The sequence below is a fragment of the Nuphar pumila genome, chromosome 16, assembly GCF_984573655.1.
Source record: "Nuphar pumila chromosome 16, dmNupPumi1.hap1.1, whole genome shotgun sequence".
Classification (NCBI taxonomy): Eukaryota; Viridiplantae; Streptophyta; class Magnoliopsida; order Nymphaeales; family Nymphaeaceae; genus Nuphar; species Nuphar pumila.
The window spans coordinates 150,177-177,546 of record NC_143264.1 but is presented as its reverse complement, the minus strand read 5'-3'; the positions used below and the strand labels follow the sequence as shown (position 1 = coordinate 177,546).

Genomic DNA, 27,370 nt, shown 5'->3' with positions numbered 1-27,370 from the left:
CTTCAAATGATTATAATAATGACAAATATGCGAAGGAGTTCAGTATCAGTGTTTCTAATGCGCTTGCTACTTGTCCTGCTCGGGTTTTGCCAACTCCTCGTGTGAGTTGATCAGAATAATGAACAAAACAATAAATTACATATGATCAACTCACACGAGGAGTTAGCAAAACCCGAGCAGGACAAGTAGCAAGCGCATTAGAAACACTGATACTGAACTCCTTCGCATATTTGTCATTATTATAATCATTTGAAGAAACAACCTGCAAATGTAAAGAGTTAGCAGCAAGAAGGACTACGAATCTTACTGGTGGAATCTCAGTAATCCAATCGAGATGAGCATGAGGGCCAGATTCTGCTTACTGAGAAGCACTTAAGCAGCAAGCAACAAACACAAACAATCAAAGCAAGAAAGAGATGGTTGATGAGCCCGAACGGGTAGCATCCTGTGAGGGCAAAGGGCCATGAACACGCTGGGAGGAGCCCTCAGACCCCCCCTTCTGTAAGGGTAAAAGCTCTGAATCAGACTCCATAACTCTTCAAGTTGAATGATGCTACCCACACTGAGAGGAGCCCACAGACCCTCCTCCTGTAAGGGTAAAAACTCTGAATCAGGCTCCACAACAGTAAATGTGCAGGTCAGTCGGTGCTTGATGGAGCAATGTATGATCTTCTAATGGATGTGCACAGAAGCAGAAATAGAAAAGAGAGAGAGAGATAGAGTAAGAGGGTTGATGTTCATGGCCTCCTCTAGGGGAGATTTCTTTCTCGGATAATCCTGCAGTGCAGAAACTGGATCTTAAATAATCATCTTCGGGGCACTTAAGTCTTTACAACCACTCCTTTTCAAGAACCGTCATTTTTTTTTGCACCAATGGAGGAGAGGGTACTTAAGTCTTTGCAATTGCATCAAACTCCAACGCTAATTAATGCTGACAAACATGGGGATACGAGACACACATGCTTACATATGTGGTGCTCTTTGGGACCCCCGATCATGAGATGTAGCTAACTGCCCTGTTCGGGGGGGGGGGGGGGGGGGGAACATATAACCTGCTTCGGCCTGAGAGGGGTTTTTTCTAACCTGTGGCTATTTTAAAAGCTTTAAACAATTCAAGTAATCTTTACACAATCAACACAAGGATAAGCTCACGGCCTCTTTCGGCTACACACTCAGCCAAATGCTTAACTCTACAGCATGACAGTTTACAGAAAAAACAAATGGCTTGCTGCTGAGGGAGGTTCTTCGGTGGCCCTGTGCACAAGCAATATGACCTGCTGCTGCGAAAGGCGGTGCAGAGACTGCACGACACTGCAGTGTGGCACACAAGTGTGCACTATATTCAGGTGGGTATGAAAGCACACTACAAGAGAGGCGTTGCGCTGGATGCACAGTAGCTGAGGCGTACAGGAGTGCCCAGGTGCACTGGCGCACAAGAGCGCATGGCAGAATACCACGCGACGTCGATCAGGTATGTAGCTGCGGATTGCGTGCAAGCATGTGGACCGCAACGATCTGTGCTGGGAGATTGCACGACAATGAAGCGTGCATTGCGTATGGCGCGATGGAGCTGATGTGCGCGATAGTGTGCGATGTTGAGGTGCAGCGGCAGTGCGCTGCGCAAGAGATGTGCAACAACAAGGGCGAGGCATGGTCTGGCTTGAGCATGAGCAGAGTGCGGCAAGTCCTTCTGAAGATTTGCTTTTCCATCCTGGGCCTGTGGATCTAGTCCACTTCAGCCTATGCACTTGAGGTAGAAGACTGACGTCTTACTTCACCGGGCTTGAGGATGTTCCATTTTGGGAGAAAACCCTCCATTTGCTAGATGTAAATAATGAAAAGGCCTTGCTGCAAATACTCACCAGTTTTGCTTGGTAAGCACTGCACTCTTGACGTCTTCACAGGTGCTTGAAGTCATAAAAGATCTGCAATCGTCACTGGATGTGCGATGAACACGATCAAGGCAATTCACCCAATCTAAGCTCAAATCCAAGTCGGTATTGGCCGAAAAGAACATAAATAAGCATAGCGCCTCCAATATCCCCTAAAAAGAAATCCTAATTCCCGTAGGCACAAAAGAGGAAAATTCCCTTTCCAAAAGACAAAAGTCTTATTCAATTTAATATTTCAAAAGTTACAAAATGTAAGCCAAAGTGGCCTATTTATAGGTTTTACAAAACCACAAACCAGCCAATAGCAAACCTGCTCATTCAGTTAAAAACCACCCGGTTTTCCAACCGCCATTGCCACTTGCTCAAGTAGTCCCCAAAGAAGAGACACACCAATATAGGGATGGCAGTGGACCGGGGGATACCAGGGCTCCACCCTGCCTTGCCCCGTTTGGACTGGGGATAAAGGGCATGAAACGGGAATGGAGGCAGGGATGAAAGTTAAAATCTATCCCCGTGCAGGGATGGAGGCGGGGATGGACTTACGCTTTCCCCCGCCCCATCTCAATTCCGCCCGCCCCGCCCTGCTCCCAATCCTTTAAGAAATGACTATAGACCGAAGGGAAACGGGCCCCACCCCGCCCCGCCTCACCCCCGTTTGGACCGAGGATGGAGGCGGGAGTGGAGGTTAAATGTTACACCAACCTGGTGAAAATTGGATTTCTGATAAGAGATTTAAAGCCTAGAGGCACGTTCTTAAGATCGCTATCTTTAGAACTTCAATCGCCCCACTCCGGAAATTCCAAAGATGCGAAAAAGGGTTTTGTTACGACTGAGTTCCCAGGATACAACTAGGCTTGAACCTCAAGAGAGTCACTGCTTCGCAAGAAAAGATGACCTCTCCCACACATGAACTCTGCAAGCCAAACCGAGAAGAAGAAAGGAGAAAACTGGAGAGTTAGAGATTCTGATCTTCAAAAGTCGAAAATAGAAGAATTTATAGACTTTTAGAGAGGCCAAAATGTTTTGCGATAAATGAGATTAAAGGCCATAAATCTGACGGTTTGAAAATAGGACGAAAAGGTACCTGAATGGTCACCCTCCTTTGACTGTTAATCAAAGGCCTCCAAAACCGTCCAACAGTCACAAAGCGCCTTAAACTCAATATAAATGATATTAAAACTTTTCAAACGGCCAGATATCTCAAAACCGAAAAATCAAAACGGATATTTGCGCCTCATATGCACCTCGCACCGCTGCGAGCGTGCGAAGTGCACCATCAAAATGCCACATTGCGCCTCAAGCACCCTTGCGCACGCACGCGCGCGCGCATGTGCGCGAACGACGCGTTTGTTGCTTTACGATGCGCAGCAACGTCCGCAAGCCACCCATGGACACAAGGCTTACCAAAGTAAAGAATAGAGAACAAAGTCTTATTTAAACAACTAGAAAAACTAATTTCTCTTAGATATGGGACTAAACTTTTTTTTTAAAACACTTTTGGTGGAAAGAAATCATCAATTTTAAAACTTTCCTAACAATCCCCTACTAGTTTTAAAAATTATTTGGCTTGCATAGAAACTTATGCATCAGTGACAGTGTCTGCATGACTTGAACCCCCACTATTTGAAAGAAAACCTAAATTAACCAAGGTGCTAAGTGGACTTACCTTGAACTTAGCTCCTTATATTGTTAACGGAGTTTTCAATCATACATAAGTTTCCAAAAGTTCGATTGTGTGGATTTCATGTTGGCACATTTAGAGCCTTATGCTTTCCTGGATTCATGAGTGTTCTAGAGAATTGCCAATTCTCATAAGAAACGGCTCACATTTCTACACTCATATAGGTGAGTTTGTCTAGGTGTACAGTAACACACACCTTAGCCTTAAGGCCTACAAACTCATTAAGAGCTATTAGCTCAACCCTCATATTAGTTACAGCTCATGTGCACACATCAGTAATGGGCTTACATAAATATGCTCAATATCTGTCATTCACCAATTTGTTTCCCATTGAACCTATGCAAGTGGGATCTCCAGCGCTCTAGGTTGGGTATCCTTAGGTGATGACTTGATTGGCTTAATTCTCATTCCCCTCTCTCGAAAGGCCTTTCGTAAATGGGTCTGCCAAATTTTGACATGACTTCACATATTTCAATGAAATAATATTGTCATCAATCATTTGTCTTATAAAACTATGTCTTAGACTAATATGTCTAGACTTCCCATTGTATTTCATATTACCTGCTTTACATATAGCTAATTGGCTATCACAAAACATTGAAATAGCAGGTATAGGCTTCTCACCTAGTGGAATATCCACTAGCATATTCTTAAGCCATTCAGCTTCTCTACAAGCAGATGCCAAAGCAATAAACTCAGATTCCATTGTAGAATGAGTTATACAGGTCTGTTTCTTAGACCCCCATGCAACTGCTCCTCCTCCAAGGGTAAAAACTCAACCACTCGTAGACTTGGAATCTTCAAAGTCAGTATTCCAACTTGCATCACTATACCCTACAATAACAGCAGGAAACTCGGTATAGTGAATTCCATAGTCTAAAGTATGCTTTAGATATCTAAGAATCATGTTCACTGCATTCCAGTGTTGATGACCAGAATTATTAGTGTATCTACACACTTTACTCATTGCATAGGCAATGTCAGGCCTTGTGCAGTTCATTGCATACATAAGGCTACCTACAACACTGGCATATTTTAATTGTTGAACACTAGCACCATCATTAGGAGTCAATTTCATATTTGGATCATATGGGGTGCATGCTGGTGAACTATTAAGATATCCATACTTTGTAAGAATTTTCTCAATATAATGTGATTGACATAATACAAAGCCATTTTTATTTCTTATAATTTTGATTCCTAAAATAACATCTGCAACACCCAAGACTTTCATACAAAACAAGAAAGATAAAAATCTTTTTGTTTGATTTATGCATTCACTATTGTTACCCAAAATAAGCATATCATCAACATATAAACAAATAATAATAATTGAGCTACTATCTACTTTACTGTAGACACATTTGTCCGCATCATGAATTTTAAAACCATTATGCACCAGAGAACTATCAAATTTTTCATGCCATTGCTTAGGGGCTTGCTTTAATCCATATAAGGATTTCTCAAGTTTGCAAACTTTGCGCTCTTGCCCTAGCACTACAAAACCTTCAGGTTGCTCCATATATATCTCTTCATCTAATTCTCCATTCAAAAAGGTTGTTTTCACGTCCATTTGATGGATTTGAAGCTTATATATGGCAGCCATGGCAATCAGAATTCTAATAGTAGATATTCTGGTTATAGGAGCAAAAGTATCAAAATAATCAATTCCTTCTTTTTGTTTAAAGCTTTTTGCAACCAAACGTGCTTTAAATTTATCGATTGTACCATCAGCTTTTAATTTCTTTTTGAAAATCCATTTGCAGCCAATAGTTTTGCAACCAACAGGTAAATCCACTAATTTCCAAACATTATTAGACATAATTGATTCTATTTCATCATTAATAGCTTCTCTCCAAAAGGCAGCATCTTGAAAATACATAGTCTCTTGAAAAGACACACGATCATTCTCAATTAGAAATGTATAAAAGTCAGAACCAAAATTAGTTGGTTTTCTAATGCGTTTACTGAGTCTAACTTCAGTTTCTGGTTCATCAAAACATTCATTAGAATATTCAACCTTGTCATTTACAGGAAGTTCATCTACTATGATCCGGCTGCCATCAAGAAGAGAATCAAATGCATTTTTATGTTCTATGAAAGATGCATCTCTAGATTCTACAATAACATCATTAACAATGTACAAAAATCTATATGCTTTACTATGTTCAGCATACCCAACAAATGCACATTTAAATGCTTTAGGTCCAACCTTCTTCCTTTTATTTTCTGGAATTTTAACATATGCTAAACAACCCCAAACACGAAAATAACTAAGATTAGGTTTCTTACCAAAACACAATTCATAAGGTGATTTATCAGATTTGAAATAAGGAACTCGATTAAGAATATAACAAGCAGAAAGTATAGCCTCTCTCCATAAGTTGGAATGCAAACCCGTATTAAGAAGCATAGCATTCATCATTTCTACAAGTGTTCTGTTTTTCCTTTCTGCTACTCCATTTTGTTCAGGAGTTTTAGGTGCTGAAGTTTGATGGATAATGCCATTATCTCAACAGAATTTATCAAATTCTTCTCCTAAGTATTCACCTCCTCTATCTGTTCTTAAATGTACATTATTTGTTTTAAACCTATTTTGTACTTCAGCAAGATAAAGAAGAAATTTGGAAAATGCTTCAGATTTATGTTTCATCAAATAAACATAACAAAATTTCGAGTAATCATCTATAAAGGTAATGAAGTACCTATTGCCACCACGACTTAAAACATTATCCATCGTACACACATCAGAATGCACTAATTCAAGCAATTTATAATTTTTTTCTACACTAAGAAACGGGAGTCTAGTTAACTTAGTTTGAATGCATGTCTCACACTTATGTTTATGTTCTATTCTAACATGACAAGGAAGAAGACCAAAGTTATTCATATTATGAATGCAACGAGAATTTATATGTCCTAATCTTGAATGCCAAAGAAAATAGGAGTCAACCATATAAACAGAAGTAGTAGCTTCATTTATGCTCATCTTGAACATACCATCAGTGGCAAACCCTTTTCCTACAAAGATTTTTCCTTTGGTCACAGTTACAATCTCATACTCAATAACAATCTTAAAGTCATTTCGTGAGAGTAGATCTGCAGAGATTAAATTTTTTCGAACTTCTGGAGCATAGTGGACATTTTCAAGTGTTAGGACTTTCCCGGAGGTGAACTTAATTTTCACACTCCCTTTTCCCAACACTTTATTTGAGGAAGAGTTTCCCATAAAGAGATTGCATCCCTCCCCCACTACTTCATACGACTTGAACAAGTTCCTGTCGTTTGCCACATGAACAGTGCTTCCAGTATCCAGGTACCAATCCTTATTTGCAGCCACCATAAAGGTTTCAGAGATTACAGGAACTAGCCTTTCTTCTGACTCATTTGGCTTAGGACCAGTCCTCTTCCGTTCTCTGCATTCTCTAGCAAAATGGCCAAACTTGCCACAAACATAGCAACTAATTTTCTTTTTATCAGTAGGCTTTTTCTCTTTCACAAAATTCTTTTTGATTTTCTGGGTTTTCATGATTTTGCCACCCTTGTTACTAACAAAATTCACTTTAGGATAACTTTCATTAGGACTCAAATTCTTTTTGTCACGAAGACGAGTCTCTTCCTCAATTTGGATGTCCTTAAGAAGGCCATCTAAAGTGATTTTCTCATTTTATGTTTTAGGTGATTCCTATATTCTTTCCAGGAATCCGGCAGCTTCCCAATGATGACAGCAACTTGGAAGTCATCATCAAGATACATACCTTCTCCTTTGATCTTATAGGCCAGTATTTGCATCTCATGAATTTGAGCAAGTATCGGCTTATCATCAACAATAGAAAAATTAACATACTGATCTACGATAAACCTTTTGTTACCAGCATCTTCTGCATTGTACTTGATCTCGAGAGCATTCCATAACTCTCCAGCCAACTCCAATGGTGAATACAGGTCAAAGAGTGAATCAGCTAAAGTGTTCAGGATATGCCCTTTGCATCTGCAGTTGTCAGTATGCCACTTCTCTTGCTCTTTCTTCTGTTCTTCTGTCTCAACTTCTCCAGCAACGACAGTGGGACAGGGCCTTTTGAGGACATAGTCGATATGCAGCTCGAACAGCAAGAAAGATACCTTTGATTGCCACCACTTGAAGTTTGACCCATCAAATCGATCGAGTTTTTCAAGGTCACGGATAAGCAGATTGATGGAGTTGGATGTCGAACCAGAGACCATAATAGAAGTTCTAAAATTCTTACACCAACCTGGTGAAAATTCGATTTCTGATAAGAGATTTCAAGCCTAGAGGCACGTTCTTAAGATCGCTATCTTTAGAACTTCAATCGCCCCACTCCGGAAATTCCAAAGATGCGAAAAAGGGTTTTGTTACGACTGAGTTCCCAGAATACAACTAGGCTTGAACCTCAAGAGAGTCGTTGCTTCGCAAGAACAGATGACCTCTCCCACACATGAACTCTGCAAGCCAAACCGAGAAGAAGAAAGTAGAAAACTGGAGAGTCAGAGATTCTGATCTTCAAAAGTCGAAAATAGAAGAATTTATAGACTTTTAGAGAGGCCAAAACGTTTTGCGATAAATGAGATTAAAGGCTATAAATCTGACGGTTTGAAAATAGGACGAAAAGGTACCTGAACGGTCACCCTCCTTTGACTGTTAATCAAAGGCCTCCAAAACCGTCCAACAGTCACAAAGCGCCTTGAACTCAATATAAATGATATTAAAACTTTTCAAACAGCCAGATATCTCAAAACCGAAAAATCAAAACGGATATTTACGCAGCATATGCACCTCGCACCGCTGCGACCGTGCGAAGTGCAAAGTGCGCCATCAAAACGCCACATTGCACCTCAAGCGCCCTTGCGCACGCACGCGCACGCGTGTGTGCGCGAACGGCGCGTCCGTTGCTGCACGATGCGCAGCAACGTCCGCAAGCCACCCATGGACACAAGGCTTACCAAAGTAAAGAATAGTGAACAAAGTCTGTATTTAAACAACTAGAAAAACTAATTTCTCTTAGATATGGGACTAAACTTTTTTTTTAAAACACTTTTGGTGGAAAGAAATCATCAATTTTAAAACTTTCCTAACAATCCCCCACTAGTTTTAAAAATTATTTGGCTTGCATAGAAACTTATGCATCAGTGAGAGTGTCTGCATGACTTGAACCCCCACTATTTGAAAGAAAACCTAAATTAACCAAGGTGCTAAGTGGACTTACCTTGAACTTAGCTCCTTATATTGTTAACGGAGTTTTCAATCATACATAAGTTTCCAAAAGTTCGATTGTGTGGATTTCATGTTGGCACATTTAGAGCCTTATGCTTTCCTGGATTCATGAGTGCTCTAGAGAATTGCCAATTCTCATAAGAAACAACTCACATTTCTACACTCATATAGGTGAGTTTGTCTAGGTGTACAGTAACACACACCTTAGCCTTAAGGCCTACAAACTCATTAAGAGGTATTAGCTCAACCCTCATATTAGTTACAGCTCATGTGCACACATCAGTAATGGGCTTACATAAATATGCTCAATATCTGTCATTCACCAATTTGTTTCCCATTGAACCTATGCATGTGGGATCTCCAGCGCTCTAGGTTGGGTATCCTTAGGTGATGACTTAATTGACTTAATTCTCATTCCCCTCGATGTTTTATTGATGACATCTCTCGAAAGGCCTTTCGTAAATGAGTCTGCCAAATTTTGACATGACTTCACATATTTCAATGAAATAATATTGTCATCAATCATTTGTCTTATAAAACTATGTCTTAGACTAATATGTCTAGACTTCCCATTGTATTTCATATTACCTGCTTTACATATAGCTGATTGGCTATCACAAAACATTGAAATAACAGGTATAGGCTTCTCACCTAGTGGAATATTCACTAGCATATTCTTAAGTCATTCAGCTTCTCTACAAGCAGATGCCAAAGCAATAAACTCAGATTCCATTGTAGAATGAGTTATATAGGTCTGTTTCTTAGACCCCCATGCAACTGCTCTTCCTCCAAGGGTAAAAACCCAACCACTCGTAGACTTGGAATCTTCAAAGTCAGTATTCCAACTTGCATCACTATACTCTACAATAACAGCAGGAAACTCGGTATAGTGAATTCCATAGTCTAAAGTATGCTTTAGATATCTAAGAATCCTGCTCACTACATTCCAGTGTTGATGACCAGGATTATTAGTGTATCTACACACTTTACTCATTGCATAGGCAATGCCAGGCCTTGTGCAGTTCATTGCATACATAAGGCTACCTACAACACTGGCATATTTTAATTGTTGAACACTAGCACCATCATTAGAAGTCAATTTCATATTTGAATCATATGGGGTGCATGCTGGTGAACTATTAAGATATCCATACTTTGTAAGAATTTTCTCAATATAATGTGATTGACATAATACAATGCCATTTTTATTTCTTATAATTTTGATTCCTAAAATAACATCTGCAACACCCAAGTCTTTCATACAAAACAAGGAAGATACAAATCTTTTTGTTTGATTTATGCATTCACTATTGTTACCCAAAATAAGCATATCATCAACATATAAACAATCAATAATAATTGAGCTGCTATCTACTTTAGTGTAGACACATTTGTCCGCATCATGAATTTTAAAACCATTATGCACCAGAGAACTATCAAATTTTTCATGCCATTGCTTAGGGGCTTGCTTTAATCCATATAAGGATTTCTCAAGTTTGCAAACTTTGCGCTCTTGCCCTAGCACTACAAAACCTTCAGGTTGCTCCATATATATCTCTTCATCTAATTCTCCATTCAAAAAGGTTGTTTTCATGTCCATTTGATGGATTTGAAGCTTATATATGGCAGTCATGGCAATCAGAATTCTAATAGTAGATATTCTGGTTACAGGAGCAAAAGTATCAAAATAATCAATACCTTCTTTTTGTTTAAAGCCTTTTGCAACCAAACGTGCTTTAAATTTATCGATTGTACCATCAGCTTTTAATTTCTTTTTGAAAATCCATTTGAAGCCAATAGTTTTGCAACCAACAGGTAAATCCACTAATTTCCAAACATTATTAGACATAATTGATTCTATTTCATCATTAATAGCTTCTCTCCAAAAGGCAGCATCTTGAGAAGACATAGCCTCTTGAAAAGACACAAGATCATTCTCAATTAGAAAAGTATTAAAGTCAGAACCAAAATTAGTTGGTTTTCTAATGTGTTTACTGAGTGTAACTTCAATTTCTGGTTCATCAACACATTCATTAGAATATTTAATCTTGTCATTTACAGGAAGTTCATCTACTATGATCTGGCTGCCATCAAGAAGAGAATCAAGTGCATTTTTATGTTATATGAAAGATGGATCTCTAGATTCTACAATAACATCATTAACAATGTCCAAAAATCTATATGCTTTACTATGTTCAGCATACCCAACAAATGCACATTTAAATGCTTTAGGTCCAACCTTCTTCTTTTTATTTTCTGAAATTTTAACATATGCTAAACAACCCCAAACATGAAAATAACTAAGATTAGGTTTCTTACCAAAACACAATTCATAAGGTGATTTATCAAATTTGAAATAAGGAACTCGATTAAGAATATAACAAGCAGAAAGTATAGCCTCTCTCCATAAGTTGGAATGCAAACCCGTATTAAGAAGCATAGCATTCATCATTTCTACAAGTGTTCTGTTTTTCCTTTCTGCTACTCCATTTTGTTCAGGAGTTTTAGGTGCTGAAGTTTGATGGATAATGTCATTATCTCCACAGAATTTATCAAATTCTTGTCCTAAGTATTCACCTCCTCTATCTGTTTTTAAATGTACAATATTTGTTTTAAACCTATTTTGTACTTTAGTAAGATAAAGAAGAAATTTGGAAAATGCTTCAGATTTATGTTTCATCAAATAAACATAACAAAATTTTGAGTAATCATCTATAAAGGTAATGAAGTACCTATTGCCACCATGACTTAAAACATTATCCATCGTACACACATCAGAATGCACTAATTCAAGCAATTTATAATTCTTTTCTACACTAGGAAACGGGAGTCTAGTTAACTTAGTTTGAATGCATGTCTCACACTTATGTTTATGTTTTATTCTAACATGACAAGGAAGAAGACCAAAGTTATTCATATTATGAATGCAACGAGAATTTATATGTCCTAATCTTGAATGCCAAAGAAAATAGGAGTCAACCATATAAACAGAAGTAGTAGCTTCATTTATGCTCATCTTGAACATACCACCAGTGGCAAACCCTTTTCCTACAAAGATTTTTCCATTGGTCACAGTTACACTCCCAGACTCAATAACAATCTTAAAGCCATTTCGTGACAGTAGATCTGCAGAGATTAAATTTTTTCGAACTTCTAGAGCATAGTGGACATTTTCAAGTGTTAGGACTTTCCCGGAGGTGAACTTAATTTTCACACTCCCTTTTCCCAACACTTTATTTGAGGAAGAGTTTCCCATAAAGAGATTGCATCCCTCCCCCACTACTTCATACGACTTGAACAAGTTCCTGTCGTTTGCCACATGAACAGTGCTTCCAGTATCCAGGTACCAATCCTTATTTGCAGCCACCATAAAGGTTTCAGAGATTACAGGAACTAGCCTTTCTTCTGACTCATTTGGCTTAGGACCAGTCCTCTTCCGTTCTCTGCATTCTCTAGCAAAATGGCCAAACTTGCCACAAACATAGCAACTAATTTTCTTTTTATCAGTAGGCTTTTTCTCTTTCACAAAATTCTTTTTGATTTTCTGGGTTTTCATGATTTTGCCACCCTTGTTACTAACAAAATTCACTTTAGGATAACTTTCATTAGGACTCAAATTCTTTTTGTCACGAAGACGAGTCTCTTCCTCAATTTGGATGTCTTTAAGAAGGCCATCTAAAGTGATTTTCTCATTTTATGTTTTAGGTGATTCCTATATTCTTTCCAGGAATCCGGCAGCTTCCCAATGATGACAGCAACTTGGAAGTCATCATCAAGATACATACCTTCTCCTTTGATCTTATAGGCCAGTATTTGCATCTCATGAATTTGAGCAAGTATCGGCTTATCATCAACAATAGAAAAATTAACATACTGATCTACGATAAACCTTTTGTTACCAGCATCTTCTGCATTGTACTTGATCTCGAGAGCATTCCATAACTCTCCAGCCAACTCCAATGGTGAATACAGGTCAAAGAGTGAATCAGCTAAAGTGTTCAGGATATGCCCTTTGCATCTGCAGTTGTCAGTATGCCACTTCTCTTGCTCTTTCTTCTGTTCTTCTGTCTCAACTTCTCCAGCAACGACAGTGGGACAGGGCCTTTTGAGGACATAGTCGATATGCAGCTCGAACAGCAAGAAAGATACCTTTGATTGCCACCACTTGAAGTTTGACCCATCAAATCGATCGAGTTTTTCAAGGTCACGGATAAGCAGATTGATGGAGTTGGATGTCGAACCAGAGACCATAATAGAAGTTCTAAAATTCTTACACCAACCTGGTGAAAATTCGATTTCTGATAAGAGATTTCAAGCCTAGAGGCACGTTCTTAAGATCGCTATCTTTAGAACTTCAATCGCCCCACTCTGGAAATTCCAAAGATGCGAAAAAGGGTTTTGTTACGACTGAGTTCCCAGAATACAACTAGGCTTGAACCTCAAGAGAGTCGTTGCTTCGCAAGAACAGATGACCTCTCCCACACATGAACTCTGCAAGCCAAACCGAGAAGAAGAAAGGAGAAAACTGGAGAGTCAGAGATTCTGATCTTCAAAAGTCGAAAATAGAAGAATTTATAGACTTTTAGAGAGGCCAAAACGTTTTGCGATAAATGAGATTAAAGGCCATAAATCTGACGGTTTGAAAATAGGACGAAAAGGTACCTGAACGGTCACCCTCCTTTGATTGTTAATCAAAGGCCTCCAAAACCGTTCAACAGTCACAAAGCGCCTTAAACTCAATATAAATGATATTAAAACTTTTCAAACGGCCAGATATCTCAAAACCGAAAAATCAAAACGGATATTTGCGCCTCATATGCACCTCGCACCGCTGCGAGCATCAAAACGCCACATTGCGCCTCAAGCGCCCTTGCGCACGCGCGCGCGTGCACGAACGGCGCGTCTGTTGCTGCACGACGCGCAGCAACGTTCGCAAGCCACCCATGAACACAAGGCTTACCAAAGTAAAGAATAGAGAACAAAGTCTTTATTTAAACAACTAGAAAAACTGATTTCTCTTAGATATGGGACTAAACTTTTTTTTTAAAACACTTTTGGTGGAAAGAAATCATCAATTTTAAAACTTTCCTCACATAAAATCCATCCTCGCGCGGGGATGGAGGCGGGGATGAAGGTTCAGATTTTGAAACGGGGTCGGGGTGGAGACCTTGTCCCCCGCCCCGGTCCACTGCCATCCCTTCACCAATACATTGCATCTGTTCTTCCTTCATGCGCCTATGCGCAGCTGGCTGCCCTGTCACAACTCTGCTAACGGTGCTGCTGAGATCAAAGCTGCGCTGGCTGAATGGGCCTCGCTGTCACAGTGCGTGCTGGCCAACGGAATACCCATGCTATGCGGCTGCGCCTGGATGACACTACCCGATTGATGCATAACTTCGGTTTGCATCAGAAGGCAGGCTTGGAATTCTTAAAGTGGGTTGTTGGAACAAAACTATCCTAAAGTGAATATGGTTGATCATTACCCTCGATTAATCTTGAACTATGGTCGTTAGAGAAAAATATAATTTTCATGGTTGGCCATCAGAATGACTTGGGGATGTAAAATGGTCTAATGGATTCGGTATTTAGAAAGAATGGGCTAAATATATTTTTGACCTTGTCAAAGCATTTTTTGTCTCCTTGGGTGACGACTCACATATCCGGACATTTGACATGAAGATGACCACTTACAGGATTTTTATCCAGCCCTATACTGGATTGCAAATAAGAAAGAAGCTATGGTTGACTCCTATTAGAACCTTCTTGCCGGGTGGGACATCCAACTAAGGAGAAATCTGCCTCCGTTGCTTTCCAATAATGGATGAAATTGATGCTTAAGCTCTAATCACGTAGACCCAAATACCTCTCCTGACGTACCTTGTTGGAAGCATTCTACCATTTTCTCGTCTTGTTACCACATGCTGGGTCCCCCTTGCATGCAATGGTTACTACAACAACAAAAAATGGATATAGTGGCATTTTCTACAGTGGCCAATTTAAAAACTTCCCACTGTTGAAGGCTTTAGTAGCAATTTGGCATAAGCTGCTATAAGTAACCTACAACAGCAGTTCAAAACTGCTGCTAAATCTATGTTTTTTTGTTTTTTTATAACCTACAATTATAGTCACTATATATTGGTAACCTACAATGGCAGTTTGGATTTTTTTTATAAGTAACCTACAACGGCAGTTTGTGCAGTTCAAAACTGCAATTAAATATCGATAACCCGGTTTTAACACCCCATATTTTCAAAACAAAACTTGGTAAAAAAAAAATTGATTTTTTTCTTTACAGTAAAATTTAGAAAAGGTTTTTAGCAGCAAAAATAAACGATAATGAGTCATTGGTTTTATAAGATATTGGGTGAGTCACAGGTATGTGTCCAAGCATTAATTGACCACTAAAGTATTCCATTTACGCAAACCAAAACAAGTTATTTATGACAACAACACTGCCTGATAAAGTAGTATTGATAAAAAAAATAGTTTTTATAAATGAAATGTCCAACACTATCTAGAAAAATCCTGAAACTCGATGTCGTCCTGCTTCGCATATCACATCACAGTTTCACTACTTGTATCCCCTATAAAACGGGGTTAGAACCATCGCTGGTTTGATAGAAAAACATTTTAACTCTAACAAGTATAAAGCTTATAAACACAAAGAGCATCTTTAGACCGTAGTTGAAAATCACATTGCTCAAGTCTACATGACTTAGCATATAACACGAATAGCCACTTTAGGGTTATAGTTGAAATATCATAGCTCAAGTTTCCACGACTTAGCGTATCGGTATCTCACGAATCAATGAAAGAGCACATCAAGCTTAGCTTAGCCATGCAAATACATCATGGGTCATTTGCCCGATCGATGTAGCAGTATACCGATATCAACACCTTTCACAAGATTATGCATGAATAATAATAACACATATTCATTCATTCATCACTAAACCTATGACTAATACATTATTTTGATATTAACCGTTTACTCCCAAGTATGTGGGAGAATCATGACTTTGGCATCAATACGACATTATGAGAGTTTATTATGCTATGTATTTTATATACTGTAGAGGCCTGATGACCCTGTCTATGGTAGAGCGGCAATCAAAGCTCATGTCAGGAGACCCCCCACTAAGTCAGTTCAGATGCATCCTTCTACTGCAATAGCGAGGTTCAATCACTAGATCTTAAGGATAACCTGACCTCCAAACCTCTCAGTGATGAGAAGTTCTTTAAACTCTTTGGTTCATAACATAATATAGGAAACTCGATGTGGTATCATCACCGTCATGCCATTGTGAGTGCAAGTCCTAAAGGGGTTTGATGACATAATCTTTTTTATTAGGACATTGAGTGCCTAATAGACAATCTAGTGCATTATGCATCAAAGAAACATGTACCCCAAACCCCACTCAATTTTTTGAAGCACGGGCCACCCATATGGTTCAGGGACTACTGTTATGTTTTATTCATATATATGCAGGACCTTGCTCTCAACATCTACGACCTTCATGAGTGTTTCACCCTTTTCAGCTGGACAACCAACTATGGCACAACGACCCTTACGAGTCATGCTGTAGTACAATGTTTCACATGGGAATGCATAGACAATGATTATTTTGGATCGACTATTCGATGTACATAGCCACAACAAGCACTGACCTAATCAAGGCACAACAGCTATTCTAGTGCATTGGCCCTTATGAGTATGATGCCCTTGAAGGCGAAAGTGGAACGAGCCATCCAAGCAGGGTTCTTATAACGAGGGCATCATCATACCATTCATACTAGCTCAGGTAAGTATTTTGCCAAAAATTTTGGCACCACTTCTGTAAGACCCGCAATTTTTCAGAAAATATCTGAATAAAATTCATGAGGCATTTACCGCTAAAAATGGCATTTTTCTCAGAATGCGAAACGAATCAATTCCTGCGAGCCAGTTACACTTAGGATATTCGTCGAATCGCGAATATATGCTCAAACACTCTGGAAGCCATAACTTCCTATCTGAACAAAATCAAAGGATTCCTGCGAGCCAACTTTCTTAGTGGCATCAATACGAAGATAATGGCGTACTCAGAATTTTTTGGAAAAAAAAATCGCCGAAAACCCAAAATTCTTGCGGGACCCACAGAAATATGGGTGGGACCCACAAAAATATTTCTCAGAAAATATTCTAGAAGATTCTAGAATATTCCAGCACCTTCCAGCACCTTCCAGAGCCTTCCAGCTCCTTCCAGCACCTTCCATGGAAGGGATTTCTGAAAAGCCAAGGGGTAAAGAGGAGATTCTGAAACTTGGGGCCCAAGTTTCAGAATCTATAAATAAAGGAGCCCCCCTCTCTTTAAAAATCGCCAACCCCTCTCTCTCTCCTCCTTTTCCAAACCTCCCCTACCTAGCCTAGCCCACCTGAGCCCACCTGACCTGGTCTGAGCCTGCCTGACTTAGCCTGAGCCTGCTTGACCTGGTCTGAGTCTACCTGACCTGGTCCTAACCCACCTGACCTAGGTCTGAACCTACTTGACCTAAGTCTGAACCCAGTTGACTTGACTTGAACCTGGTTTGGTTCAAAGTCAAAGTCCAAGTCCTTTTTCGTCCAAAGTTCGAAGTTGATCCTTTTTCGAAGTCGAGCCTCGTTCGAAGCGTTTGAAGCAATCGGAGTCATTTCTTCCTCAAATTGAAGTAAGTTCGCTTCATTAAACCATCTCTCTCAAGTATTTGATTGTTTGTATATAGCATATACTTTCTAAAGTAGTATCTTGCTTTAGTTCTTGGTTGAGCCCTCTAGGACACTTCGGTGTTCACGCGCTCGCCTCGTAACTATCGTCGGATATATATGTTTGAATACGCAGTATATGCGTTCTTCAAAATAGTATCTCACCCTAGTTCTTGGTTGAGCCCTCTAGGACACTTCGGTGTTCACTCGCTCGCCTCGTAACTATCGTTGGATACAGATCTAGGTGTATATCTGTTGATACTGCCGACGTGTCTTATATCGCACAGGCCATGTAATTTACCTTTGTCGTCGCGTCGTATGATGCCAAGGCTCCTGCTTTCTGCAATTTACGATTACTGCACTTCCGATTATGCATTTACTTACGCCGTCGCATCGAACGATGCCAAGGCTCCTGCTTTCTGCAATGTATTTACTTACGTCGTCGCGTCGAACGATGCCAAGGCTTCTGCTTTGTTATATATGTAGAATATTTCGTTCAGTTACACACCCTGAACAATAGTATATGCATTTCCTTTACGCCGCCGCTGTATAAAGCACAGGCTTCTGCTTATATTACATATATGGCGCGTAAGTGAGCGTTCAAATGGAGATCAACTCCAAAATCGCCCATGCGATTCCCTTACCGCTCCTCGTACAAGATTCTGCTTGACGAATGAAGCCCCTATTGGAAAGGCTTCGCCTTTTGGCAAAATGCTCTTTACGTAAAGACTAAATCAATTACGTATGGCCTGGCTATGGCTCAAGGTTCCTACAACATTGATGGATGCAAAGTACGCACAACGGTGCGCATCCATTTCCCGAGTTAAGCGTAGCGATTTCCCACCAAAGAGGGGAGATGCCGCTGAAATGGATAAAAGAAACGCACGCTTTCTCCGTAAAAGAGAGGAAATGCTGCTGAAATTCCTGAAGGAGCTAAGAATGGCTCAGAAAAAACGTAACAGAAGTGCTACTCAGTTATGGAACGCCTTCTACGATGTAGAAAGGTTCGTCGCACCACTGTCGGTAGAGCAGAGAAGGTGTTGACAGAATGGTTGGCAGAAGAGCTGCCAGAACCAGTTAAGTGGCACAATGATGTCCTTTGTTGGAACGATGTCAGAATGACTCGTCTCCCTGACACCTGCAAGGGCATCATACTTGTAAGAGCCGTTGCGCCAAAGTAGTGGTAGCGCCTTGACAAGGTCCTGAGCTCGTTGCGTAAAAATACGTCGAGTAGCCGATCCGTAGAGATCGAGTCATGTGCATGCTCATTAAGAACTATCAGACAACCAGACTCGTAAGGGCCGCTGAGCCGGAGTGTGTTGTTTCCACCGAAAGAGGTGAAGTGCTCGTCAAGGCCGAAGTGCCGAGAGCAGAGTTAAGCATGCATATGAATAAAACCTTTGTTCCATGGTGAAAACCGTGTGGTTGATTGGGGTCGGGTACATACTTCTCAAAGGCTGCCCTATAGGCATGCAATGTTCGTCAAGTAATTATAAGACCGGCAGGCCCCTTTCAGAATTTCTCACCGAGGAAGACGGTGATGGCGCAGCCTTGAGTGACATATATTTCACCCGAACCTGATAGAGTTCATTGATGGCCTTCGTCACTCAGAGGTATGGAGGTCGTGGTTATCCTTAAATATCTAAGAATTGAACCCAACTACTGCAGTAGCAGAATGCATTCGGATACCTAGTAAGGATCTCTTCCGGTATGTTGTACCGTCCTACTAGGGGGATGGGGTCAACAGGCCTCTGGGGTATCTAAAATACATAGAATAATCAACCCCCAGATCGTCGCGTTGTCGCCCAGATATGAGTCCCCTAAGCCCAGGGGGAGGTGCAATTATCGAAACAAAGCATTAGCTTAGGTACAGCGCTACTTTGAATGTATGAGTGAATGACGTTGTTGAGTCAGTCCTGCATAACCTTTGTGAAGGTGTCATGGTCGGTATACTACTGGACCGATTGGGAAAGAACCCCATTGATATCCGTACGACTAAGTGAAGCTCGGAGAGCTGTCCTTAGATTCGTAGGATACGGATGTGCCAAGCATAAAGGCTTGAGCTAGACATCCATTCGTGACCCTGAAGAAGTCAAGGCTAAGTCGTAGAGACTTAAGCGGTTATTCTAACTCACAGCCCTGAAGAGGCTTATGCGAAGTCATGAAGACTTACGTGGATGTTCAACTCATAGCCCTGAGGAGGCTTTTGCGATATACGCTAAGTCATGGAGGCTTGAGCGTCGTATTACGAACTGCGACCCTGAGTGGTCTATGCATTTACTTGAGTTGAATAGATAGGTGTTTGCCTACTTACCAGACCATCAGTGGTTCTGACCCCGTTTTATCGGGATTTCAGGTGTTGAACCTGCGTGGCGATATGCGGAGCAAGGCGACATCAAGTTCCAGGGTTTCTCTAGACAGAGTTGTACTGCTTCCTTTTTATTGAACCTTCACTGCTTTTCTAAGCAGTAGTGTTGTAATAAACATGTGCTTTCGATAAAATGGAACACTTTGGTGGTCAATGAGTTGCTTGGCCACATACCTGCAACGTGCTCGGAGTTTTCTAAAACCGACGACTCATTATCGTCTTATTCCGCTGCTAAAAGCTTTCTAAGTTCCGCTGCAAAGAAAAGAAAAAGAAATTCATGAAAATTTTAACTTAGCTTTGTTTTGAAAATCCGGGGCGTTACAACTTCTTTTATTTAATGGAAAAAGCATGATGTTTCTTTTTACTATGAAATGTAACTTATCAGAATTTTGGCAGCACATCCTCTGTTTAACAGAGAAAGTGTTACGGTCTTTTAAACTCGATGAACATCTTTTCAGAAAATTTGACAATACCTCCTCTCTTTAACGGAGAAAGCACCGTGCTCTTTTAAGCTCGGTGAACATCTTTTAAGAAAATTTGACAGCACCTCATCTCTTTAATGGAGAAAGTGTTATGTTTATCCGGGGATACAGGCACACTGTTGTACATACTTTGCATCTATCATGGTTTATTGAAAACCTAGGCCTTAGTTGGGTCATACGCAAGTGACTTAGATGTTTACATAAAAATAGTTTTATAAAAATTATGGAGTCTTTTCAATAGAGGTGTCTTTGCCAGACAATATCTTGAACGAGGAAGGGTATTTGGAATCGCTTTGGTGAAAGGGAGCGGTCTTCATTTGTATGCTTACTTATGCACAGTTATATTTAATAAAAGCGGGAGCCCGTGCACATATAGCGCGTTTATAATATAAAAAGCATATGTAAGGCTCGACGGGTAAAACCAGACTAAATAACTTGCAGAAAGTATGAGCCTTGGCACAGTTCAACGTGACAATAATATTAAATGCATAAGCAAAGTGTATAAATGAATTGTAGAAAGTAGGAACTTTAGCATCGTTTGGTGCAATGACAATCTCAAATGCATAAGCAAATACATATATATTGCGAAAAACAGAAGCCTTTGCACCATTCAGCGCAACAACAATCTCAAATGCATAAGCAAATACGTATATATTGCAAAAAACAAAGCCTTGACACCGTTCAACGTGACAACAATCTCAAATACAAGCAAAACATTTATCGAGAAAAGCAGAAGCTTTGGTACTGTTTGGTGCATAAACCTATCAAGGTTAGGCGGTGGTTGGTCAATGAGACATTGAAGCACTTTTAGGTTATGACTGACACATCTTTTACGTTCGATACAGTTACAACCAAGAGTGTCTCTTGAAGAACTCAACAGTGCGATAATACGATGAGGTTTAGATCAAAATCGGATTAAACCTAGTTTAGGTCCAACTGGGTTCAAACCTACCTTAAGTGAGCTAGCCTAGGCCAGATGGGTTGGACCTACTCAAGAGAATAGTAGAGGAGGTCAAACAATCAGGGCTAAGAGGTTTTGTCTTAACTGGGTTTGATATAGGTCAGGTGAGTCCAAGTTCACCTCAAGTAGGCTCAGTCTAGGTTAAGTGGGTTTGACATAGGCTAAGACTAAGACAAGAAGGAGAGAAAAAAGCTAGCCTAGTAGGTTAAGTTGACTTGAACAAACTGGGCTCTGCCTAGGCTAGGCAGGTTTAAGCTCACTGTAAGTGGGATTGGTATAGATTAGAACCAAGAGAGGGTAGAAAGAAAAAAGAAGAGAAAGGAGGGAGGACGGTTTCTAAGAGGAGTCATCTCTTATTTGCAAAGTTTTGGGTCTTGAATTCCCATAGGGTCTGGATTCGATCCAGATGCCCACTTGATCGAAGATTCAAACTTAGTGGTAAAGTAAATAAATAAATTATATGTCTCTATAGAGTCCACATAATGATTCTATGAGATATTTATATGGGGCCCACAAGATATTTTTGTGAGACCCACTGAATATTTTTGTAGGACCCGCATATTTTTAGGGTTTTACAAATATTTTTTGCGAAAAAATATAAGTATGTAATTTCCTTCGTAACGACGAGACAAAGCAAATTGACTCGTTGAAATCTTTTGATTTTGTCTAGAGAGAGTTATGGCTCCCTAACTGTTTGAGTATATATCTCCGAAGATATATACGTCTTAAGTATAATTGGCTCGTTGAATTTTACTCATTTCGCATTTCGGGTTCATATGATAGTTTTACATAAAATACCTCTTAGTTTTATTCAAATTTTTTTACAAAAATTTACGGTCTTAAACCAATAGTTCAAAACTGTCGCTAAATCAATACTTTTACGGTGGCAATTTTTGTGCAATTAGAGAAATATGGGTAATATATAACCTGCAACCTACGGGGCAGTTCAAAACTGCCGCTAATTATAGGTCAGCTAAATATATGGTTTTCTCATTTTTTTTTTCCATGCACGATCCCTTCCCATTTTCGCGCTTGAACCCTAGCCGACCTTGTGCGCCCTCATCTCCCCTCCAAACCCTATCGTTGAAGCCCTCGCTCCCTTCGGAACCCCGTTATGGCGATCCCCTCCTTTCCGAAAACCCTCCTTCCCTTATTAATTTTTGTTTCATTTCTGTTGAGAGAGAGAGAGAGAGAGAGACCAAAAGCGAAGTGAAACTCAACAAAGCGTTGCACAAACACAAACAGCAAAACATGAAAACACCGTTTACACAAAAAACAGAAAAAACCCGAACACAAAACGCGCGCGCGAGAGAGAGGAGGTGGGAAGAAGCAGCGGAGGAGGAAGGATCGCCGGCGACTACGGTGGCGAGGGCGTGCCGGCGGTGTGGGTACTGAAGGACGTGCCGGTGGGGCGCAGCTGCATCACCGACAAGTACGTGCTCGGGAGGAAGCTCGGACGCAGGGAGTTCATGGTCACCTACCTCTGCACCGACCGCGAGACCCGCGAGGCCCTCGCCTGCAAGTCCATCTCCAAGCGGAAGCTGCTGACGCCCATCGACGTCGAGGACGTCCGCCGCGAGGTCGCCATCATGGGCAGCTTCCCCGACCACCCCAACGTCGTCAAGCTCAGCTCCACCTACAAGGACGCTGACGCCGTCCACCTCATCATGGAGATCTGTGAGGGCGGCGAGCTCTTCGACCGCATCGTCGCCCGCGGCCACTACAGCGAGCGCGCCGCCGCCACCGTCACCCGCACCATCGTCGAGGTCGTCCAGGTCCGGCCAATTCCCTCTTGTCACTCGTTTGGTGGAATTTGGGGGTTCCTTCGTCCTTGTTTTTTGTGAAAAATAGAGTTTGTTTGCTTTTTTCATTCTTCTATTTGGCCTCCTATTTTTCTTTTCCGTAATTTTGATCCGCTCTCTGTAGATGTGTCATAAACATGGCGTGATTCACAGAGACCTAAAGCCAGAGAATCTTCTGTATTCAAACAAGAAGGAGAATTCGCTGCTAAAAGCGATCGATTTTGGGCTTTCAGTCTTCTTCAGACCAGGTTTTCTCTTCTTCTTTTCGTTGCTGAACTATTAGATATGTGATTGATGATGGTTCAGGGCAATTGTTCAATTGCTAGTTATTTTGTGAGAATCTTATGAATTTTAATGGGCAGCAAGAAAATTTAGAGATTGTTCTACCTATGTAGATAGTTAGATCTGCCATTTTTTTCTTTTATATTTCTATGCATAATCGTATTCACGAATATATGCTCTTAGCTCATTTCTTGGTGCTAATCTAAAGTTGTGCTTCTTATTTTGGTTAATCCATGTTGTAATTGTTGGGTTTGCTTTGTCTGTTTACTTATTTTTCAATGTTGAGATTGATTAGCGAAACCAACTTTGACACAAACGCCACGTGTGAAAGTATCATATATAATTTGGAAAAATATAAGAAGGATATAAATGAAGGTCTTCGGGGTGGGTCTTCCTCTTTGGATTCATGTTGTTTCTGTGTTTTAAGTTGATTGATTATGTTTTTCTTATTTTGTTATGTTAATATGAATGGTATGTAGTGCTTGTAGTTGTCCCAATCAATCATGGAATTGAATCTAGATCTTTTTTTTTAATAGTTTCTTATATGAGATTTTGATGAACATTCATTTGAAATAGGCTGTCTGTTTTCAGAGTCCGTGCTGATGGTCTTGTGGTGCCTAGATAAGACTGTTGAATGGGGCTAAAGACTACTATTTAATTGATACGAGTGCTCTCATGTTCTAGATAGAAAAGCTAACCTTTTACTCCTTTCTTTCTGAATAACATTGTCAGATCATTTCTTATCTCAGTTGTTGGGAAGATTTTGTAAAGGATGCAGCTTGTAAGTTTACTTTGTGTCTCTATTTTTATTCTTAATATCTGATGATGGACATAAGAAGAAAACTGCACAGAGGCCCTTGCATAAGGAACATATGGGGGACTCTGTCATGACATTTCTCAAGTAACTCTGCAACAGATGCTACCCTTTCAATCACATTTAACCATGATAGAGAAGTGCCTAAGCTTTTAGGCATTTTTATGCTTCTTGAGTGCCAAACAACATGAACTTGTTTTCTGAATGATCTCATGTTCTAAGTTGCATTACAGTATACACATGAAAATGCAATTTTCCTTGCTGCTAGTAGGGTCACTAGGTGCCCTGATGCATTGATTTATGGTTGATGGTACATATCTAAGTTTCAAGTTAAATTTATTGTTTCTATCCTTAATTCAGAACTGTTAATTTTTTTGCAGGTCAAATGCTATGTGCATCAGTTACTCTCAGGTTTTGAGCATTGTCACGGCTGAGGTGTCTTGCATCGTGATATCAAGGGTTCAAATCTACTGCTTGATAATGCAGGAATTCTGAAAATTGCTGATTTTGGTCTAGCTTTTTCTATAATCCTGACCATTTGCAGTAGATTTGAACCTCCAATTCAATGCACTCTAAGAAATCCTGACAGGTGAAATTTATTGTTTCTATCCTTAATTAAGAACTGTTAATTTCTTTTTTTGGCTTTAATCTAGTTTTGACAGCATGCTTTTAAAGATTGTAGATCTATGTACATTGCTTGTAGTTTTAGTGTTACCTCTTCTATTGGCTCTCATAAAAGTAGCTTGTTTTTCTCTTTTCTCTTTTCTCTTTTTTCTTTTTTTTAAGAGGAAGAGGGGTGTTTCTTGGTTTAGATGATTGGGTCAGTTCTTTGAAACCTATTGTACTTAATGGCCTGCAGGGTTCTGTGTATTGTTGGTATGTTTCCTCTCACCCCCTTATATACATATCTGTTCTGCAATACGTACATAATGGCAGCTCCCAGCACAACATACCTATGCTGTTTGTGCCAGTGAGTGTTTCACTGGCGCTGATTTCAGGAACTTAATATGTATGGTTTCCCTAAGAAGGCATTTGCCTATAAAAAAAGGCATTTGCTGTGAATTGATTTTACAAGAAAGTTGCAGATTTTTCGCATGTGACTGATGCTGGATTTTAGTCCATCAAGTGGTCCAAAACCATTGTTTTAAGCCCAAGGCCCTTTTAATATGTTTTCTGAATAAAATATTTGGAGACCTCAAGTATGTAAAATCTTATTGACATTAGAAACTTGTGCGACAATTCTCTTTCTAAGTGAAGATAATTGCCAAAGAATACGATGCCAATCATGCCATCTAGTTTTGGTTCATGCACTATTTTGATTCTTGACAGAGTGATGATTTGGGCTCAGTTTTGGTAAGTTTTGCTTCCCCCATGATAGTTGTCTAGTTTCTTTTTGTTTTTTCAGATTCTTGGTGTTGTGAGTTTTTCTAATTTCTCTAGGCTAGTTATGAGTGAGGCCTTATGAATTACTCAGCCACACAGATTACAAGTGATTTGGCTATTTCCTTATGTTTCTGTCTCTCTCGTATCATGGCCTGAAATTGTTTAGTGTTACGGTAGCTTGGCTGCTGCCTTATCTTATGGAATTGCTTCAATGGCTATGGTGTTCATTAACAAGGCTGTTCTTATGCAATACGTGCACTCTATGACGCTTCTTACTCTGCTGGTATCATTCATGATAAACTGAACCTAATAATCCATGTTACCATCACCCTCTTAAAACTATAATGGCTTTTGTAGCTTTAAAGCCAATTATTTAAAAAAAAAATGTGATGGTGGAAATAGTGCAGTTTACAAACTTCCACTGTTTGTCTGATGCTGAGTAGTCAACAGTGGCAGTTTGCAAGAGCTATAGGGTACCTACGCCGCTGTTGATACCAAGGGCAGTCCACAATGGTCCTCAAGTAGGACCTATAGTGGCAATTGCAGATTGCCACTGTAGGGTAACAGCAGCAATTATGAAACTGCTGCTATAGGGTATCTACAGTGGCATTTTAAACTGCCGCTGGTGGTACCATCAGCAACCCAAAAGAGCATCAGATAGGACCTATAGTGGCAGTTGCAGATTGCCACTGTAGGGTAGCAGCAGCAATTATAAACTGCTGCTATAGGGTACTTACAGTGGCAGTTATACTTGCTGGTGTAGATAATAAAAACTGTCAGCTGTTGCCAACAGTGGCAGCACCTATAGTGCCATGGGTAGAACTGCCGCTGTTTGCTTCAGTGGCATTTACAGGAGGCTATAGCACAGTTTTTTACTGCCGCTATAGCTATATTTTGTTGTAGTGGGTTGCTAGATCAGGCTCTATGGGACCAGGCTTTTCCCATCCGAGGGTCTGTCATGGCATGGTTGATTCTTCTGGACGGACTGCTAACGGACCATGTCCTTAAAAAGCGGGGATTTCATCTCCCAAGTCTATGCTTGCTATGTTGTCTTCGCAAGGAATCCACTCTACACCTCTTCTGGGAATGTTCGTTCGTGAGAGGCTGTTTCCAACTGGTATGGAAACATGCATCAGCTGATTGGGACTCGTCACCTGATCTACGATCTGTGCTGATTTCCCCACACCTAAAAAGGCTCGGCCCCAAAATACAGTTCACCTGACGCTGCTTTGTTCTTATAGTTTGGCGATCTCATATGACTGCAAAGGAACACAAAGGCGACATTCCGGGACAACGCTCAACATCTTCATTTTTGCTTGCGCTGCCAAGTGTGAGCTCCTCATTAGGCTTCATTGAAAAAGAATTGATGTACCAGACTTCTTACTGTTCGAATCTCTAATGTAGCTTTCATCGAGTGACACCTCTTCACTCTTTGTAATGAAATGTAATTATTCTGATTTTTAATATAAAACCTGATATTTTTCTCTAAAATAAAAGAGAGTATCCACTCTGTCTATTGGGTGGGGATTAAAAATAGAAAGGAGATCGGATCGTGAACAAATCTGATGAGTTAGAAGTTGCAAATGGATCGGATTCAGTCAGGCTTCCAATATATATATGAATCTTAAACAATGTCAGAGTGTGAAATAGTATCAGAGTCAGATTCATCCAATCTGACTTTTTTTCTGATCAATATTTCTGTTTGAATCAAAAGGTTTTGCCAAATCCAAGCAGTGTTCTGGATCAAAAC

At 40.1% G+C, this 27,370-nt stretch overlaps 1 protein-coding gene across 1 annotated transcript; it reads left to right on the top strand.

The window, feature by feature from the left end:
- Positions 1-1,564: 1,564 nt before the first annotated feature.
- LOC149812576 (calcium-dependent protein kinase 10-like) lies at positions 1,565-25,885 on the top strand. The gene is made up of 5 exons (XM_089992235.1): positions 1,565-1,680; positions 22,619-23,114; positions 23,266-23,389; positions 24,618-24,826; positions 25,798-25,885. The coding sequence occupies exons 1-4, from the start codon at positions 1,565-1,567 to the stop codon at positions 24,653-24,655; spliced, it is 774 nt and encodes a 257-aa protein (XP_089848361.1). The 3' UTR covers positions 24,656-24,826; positions 25,798-25,885.
- Positions 25,886-27,370: the final 1,485 nt, after the last annotated feature.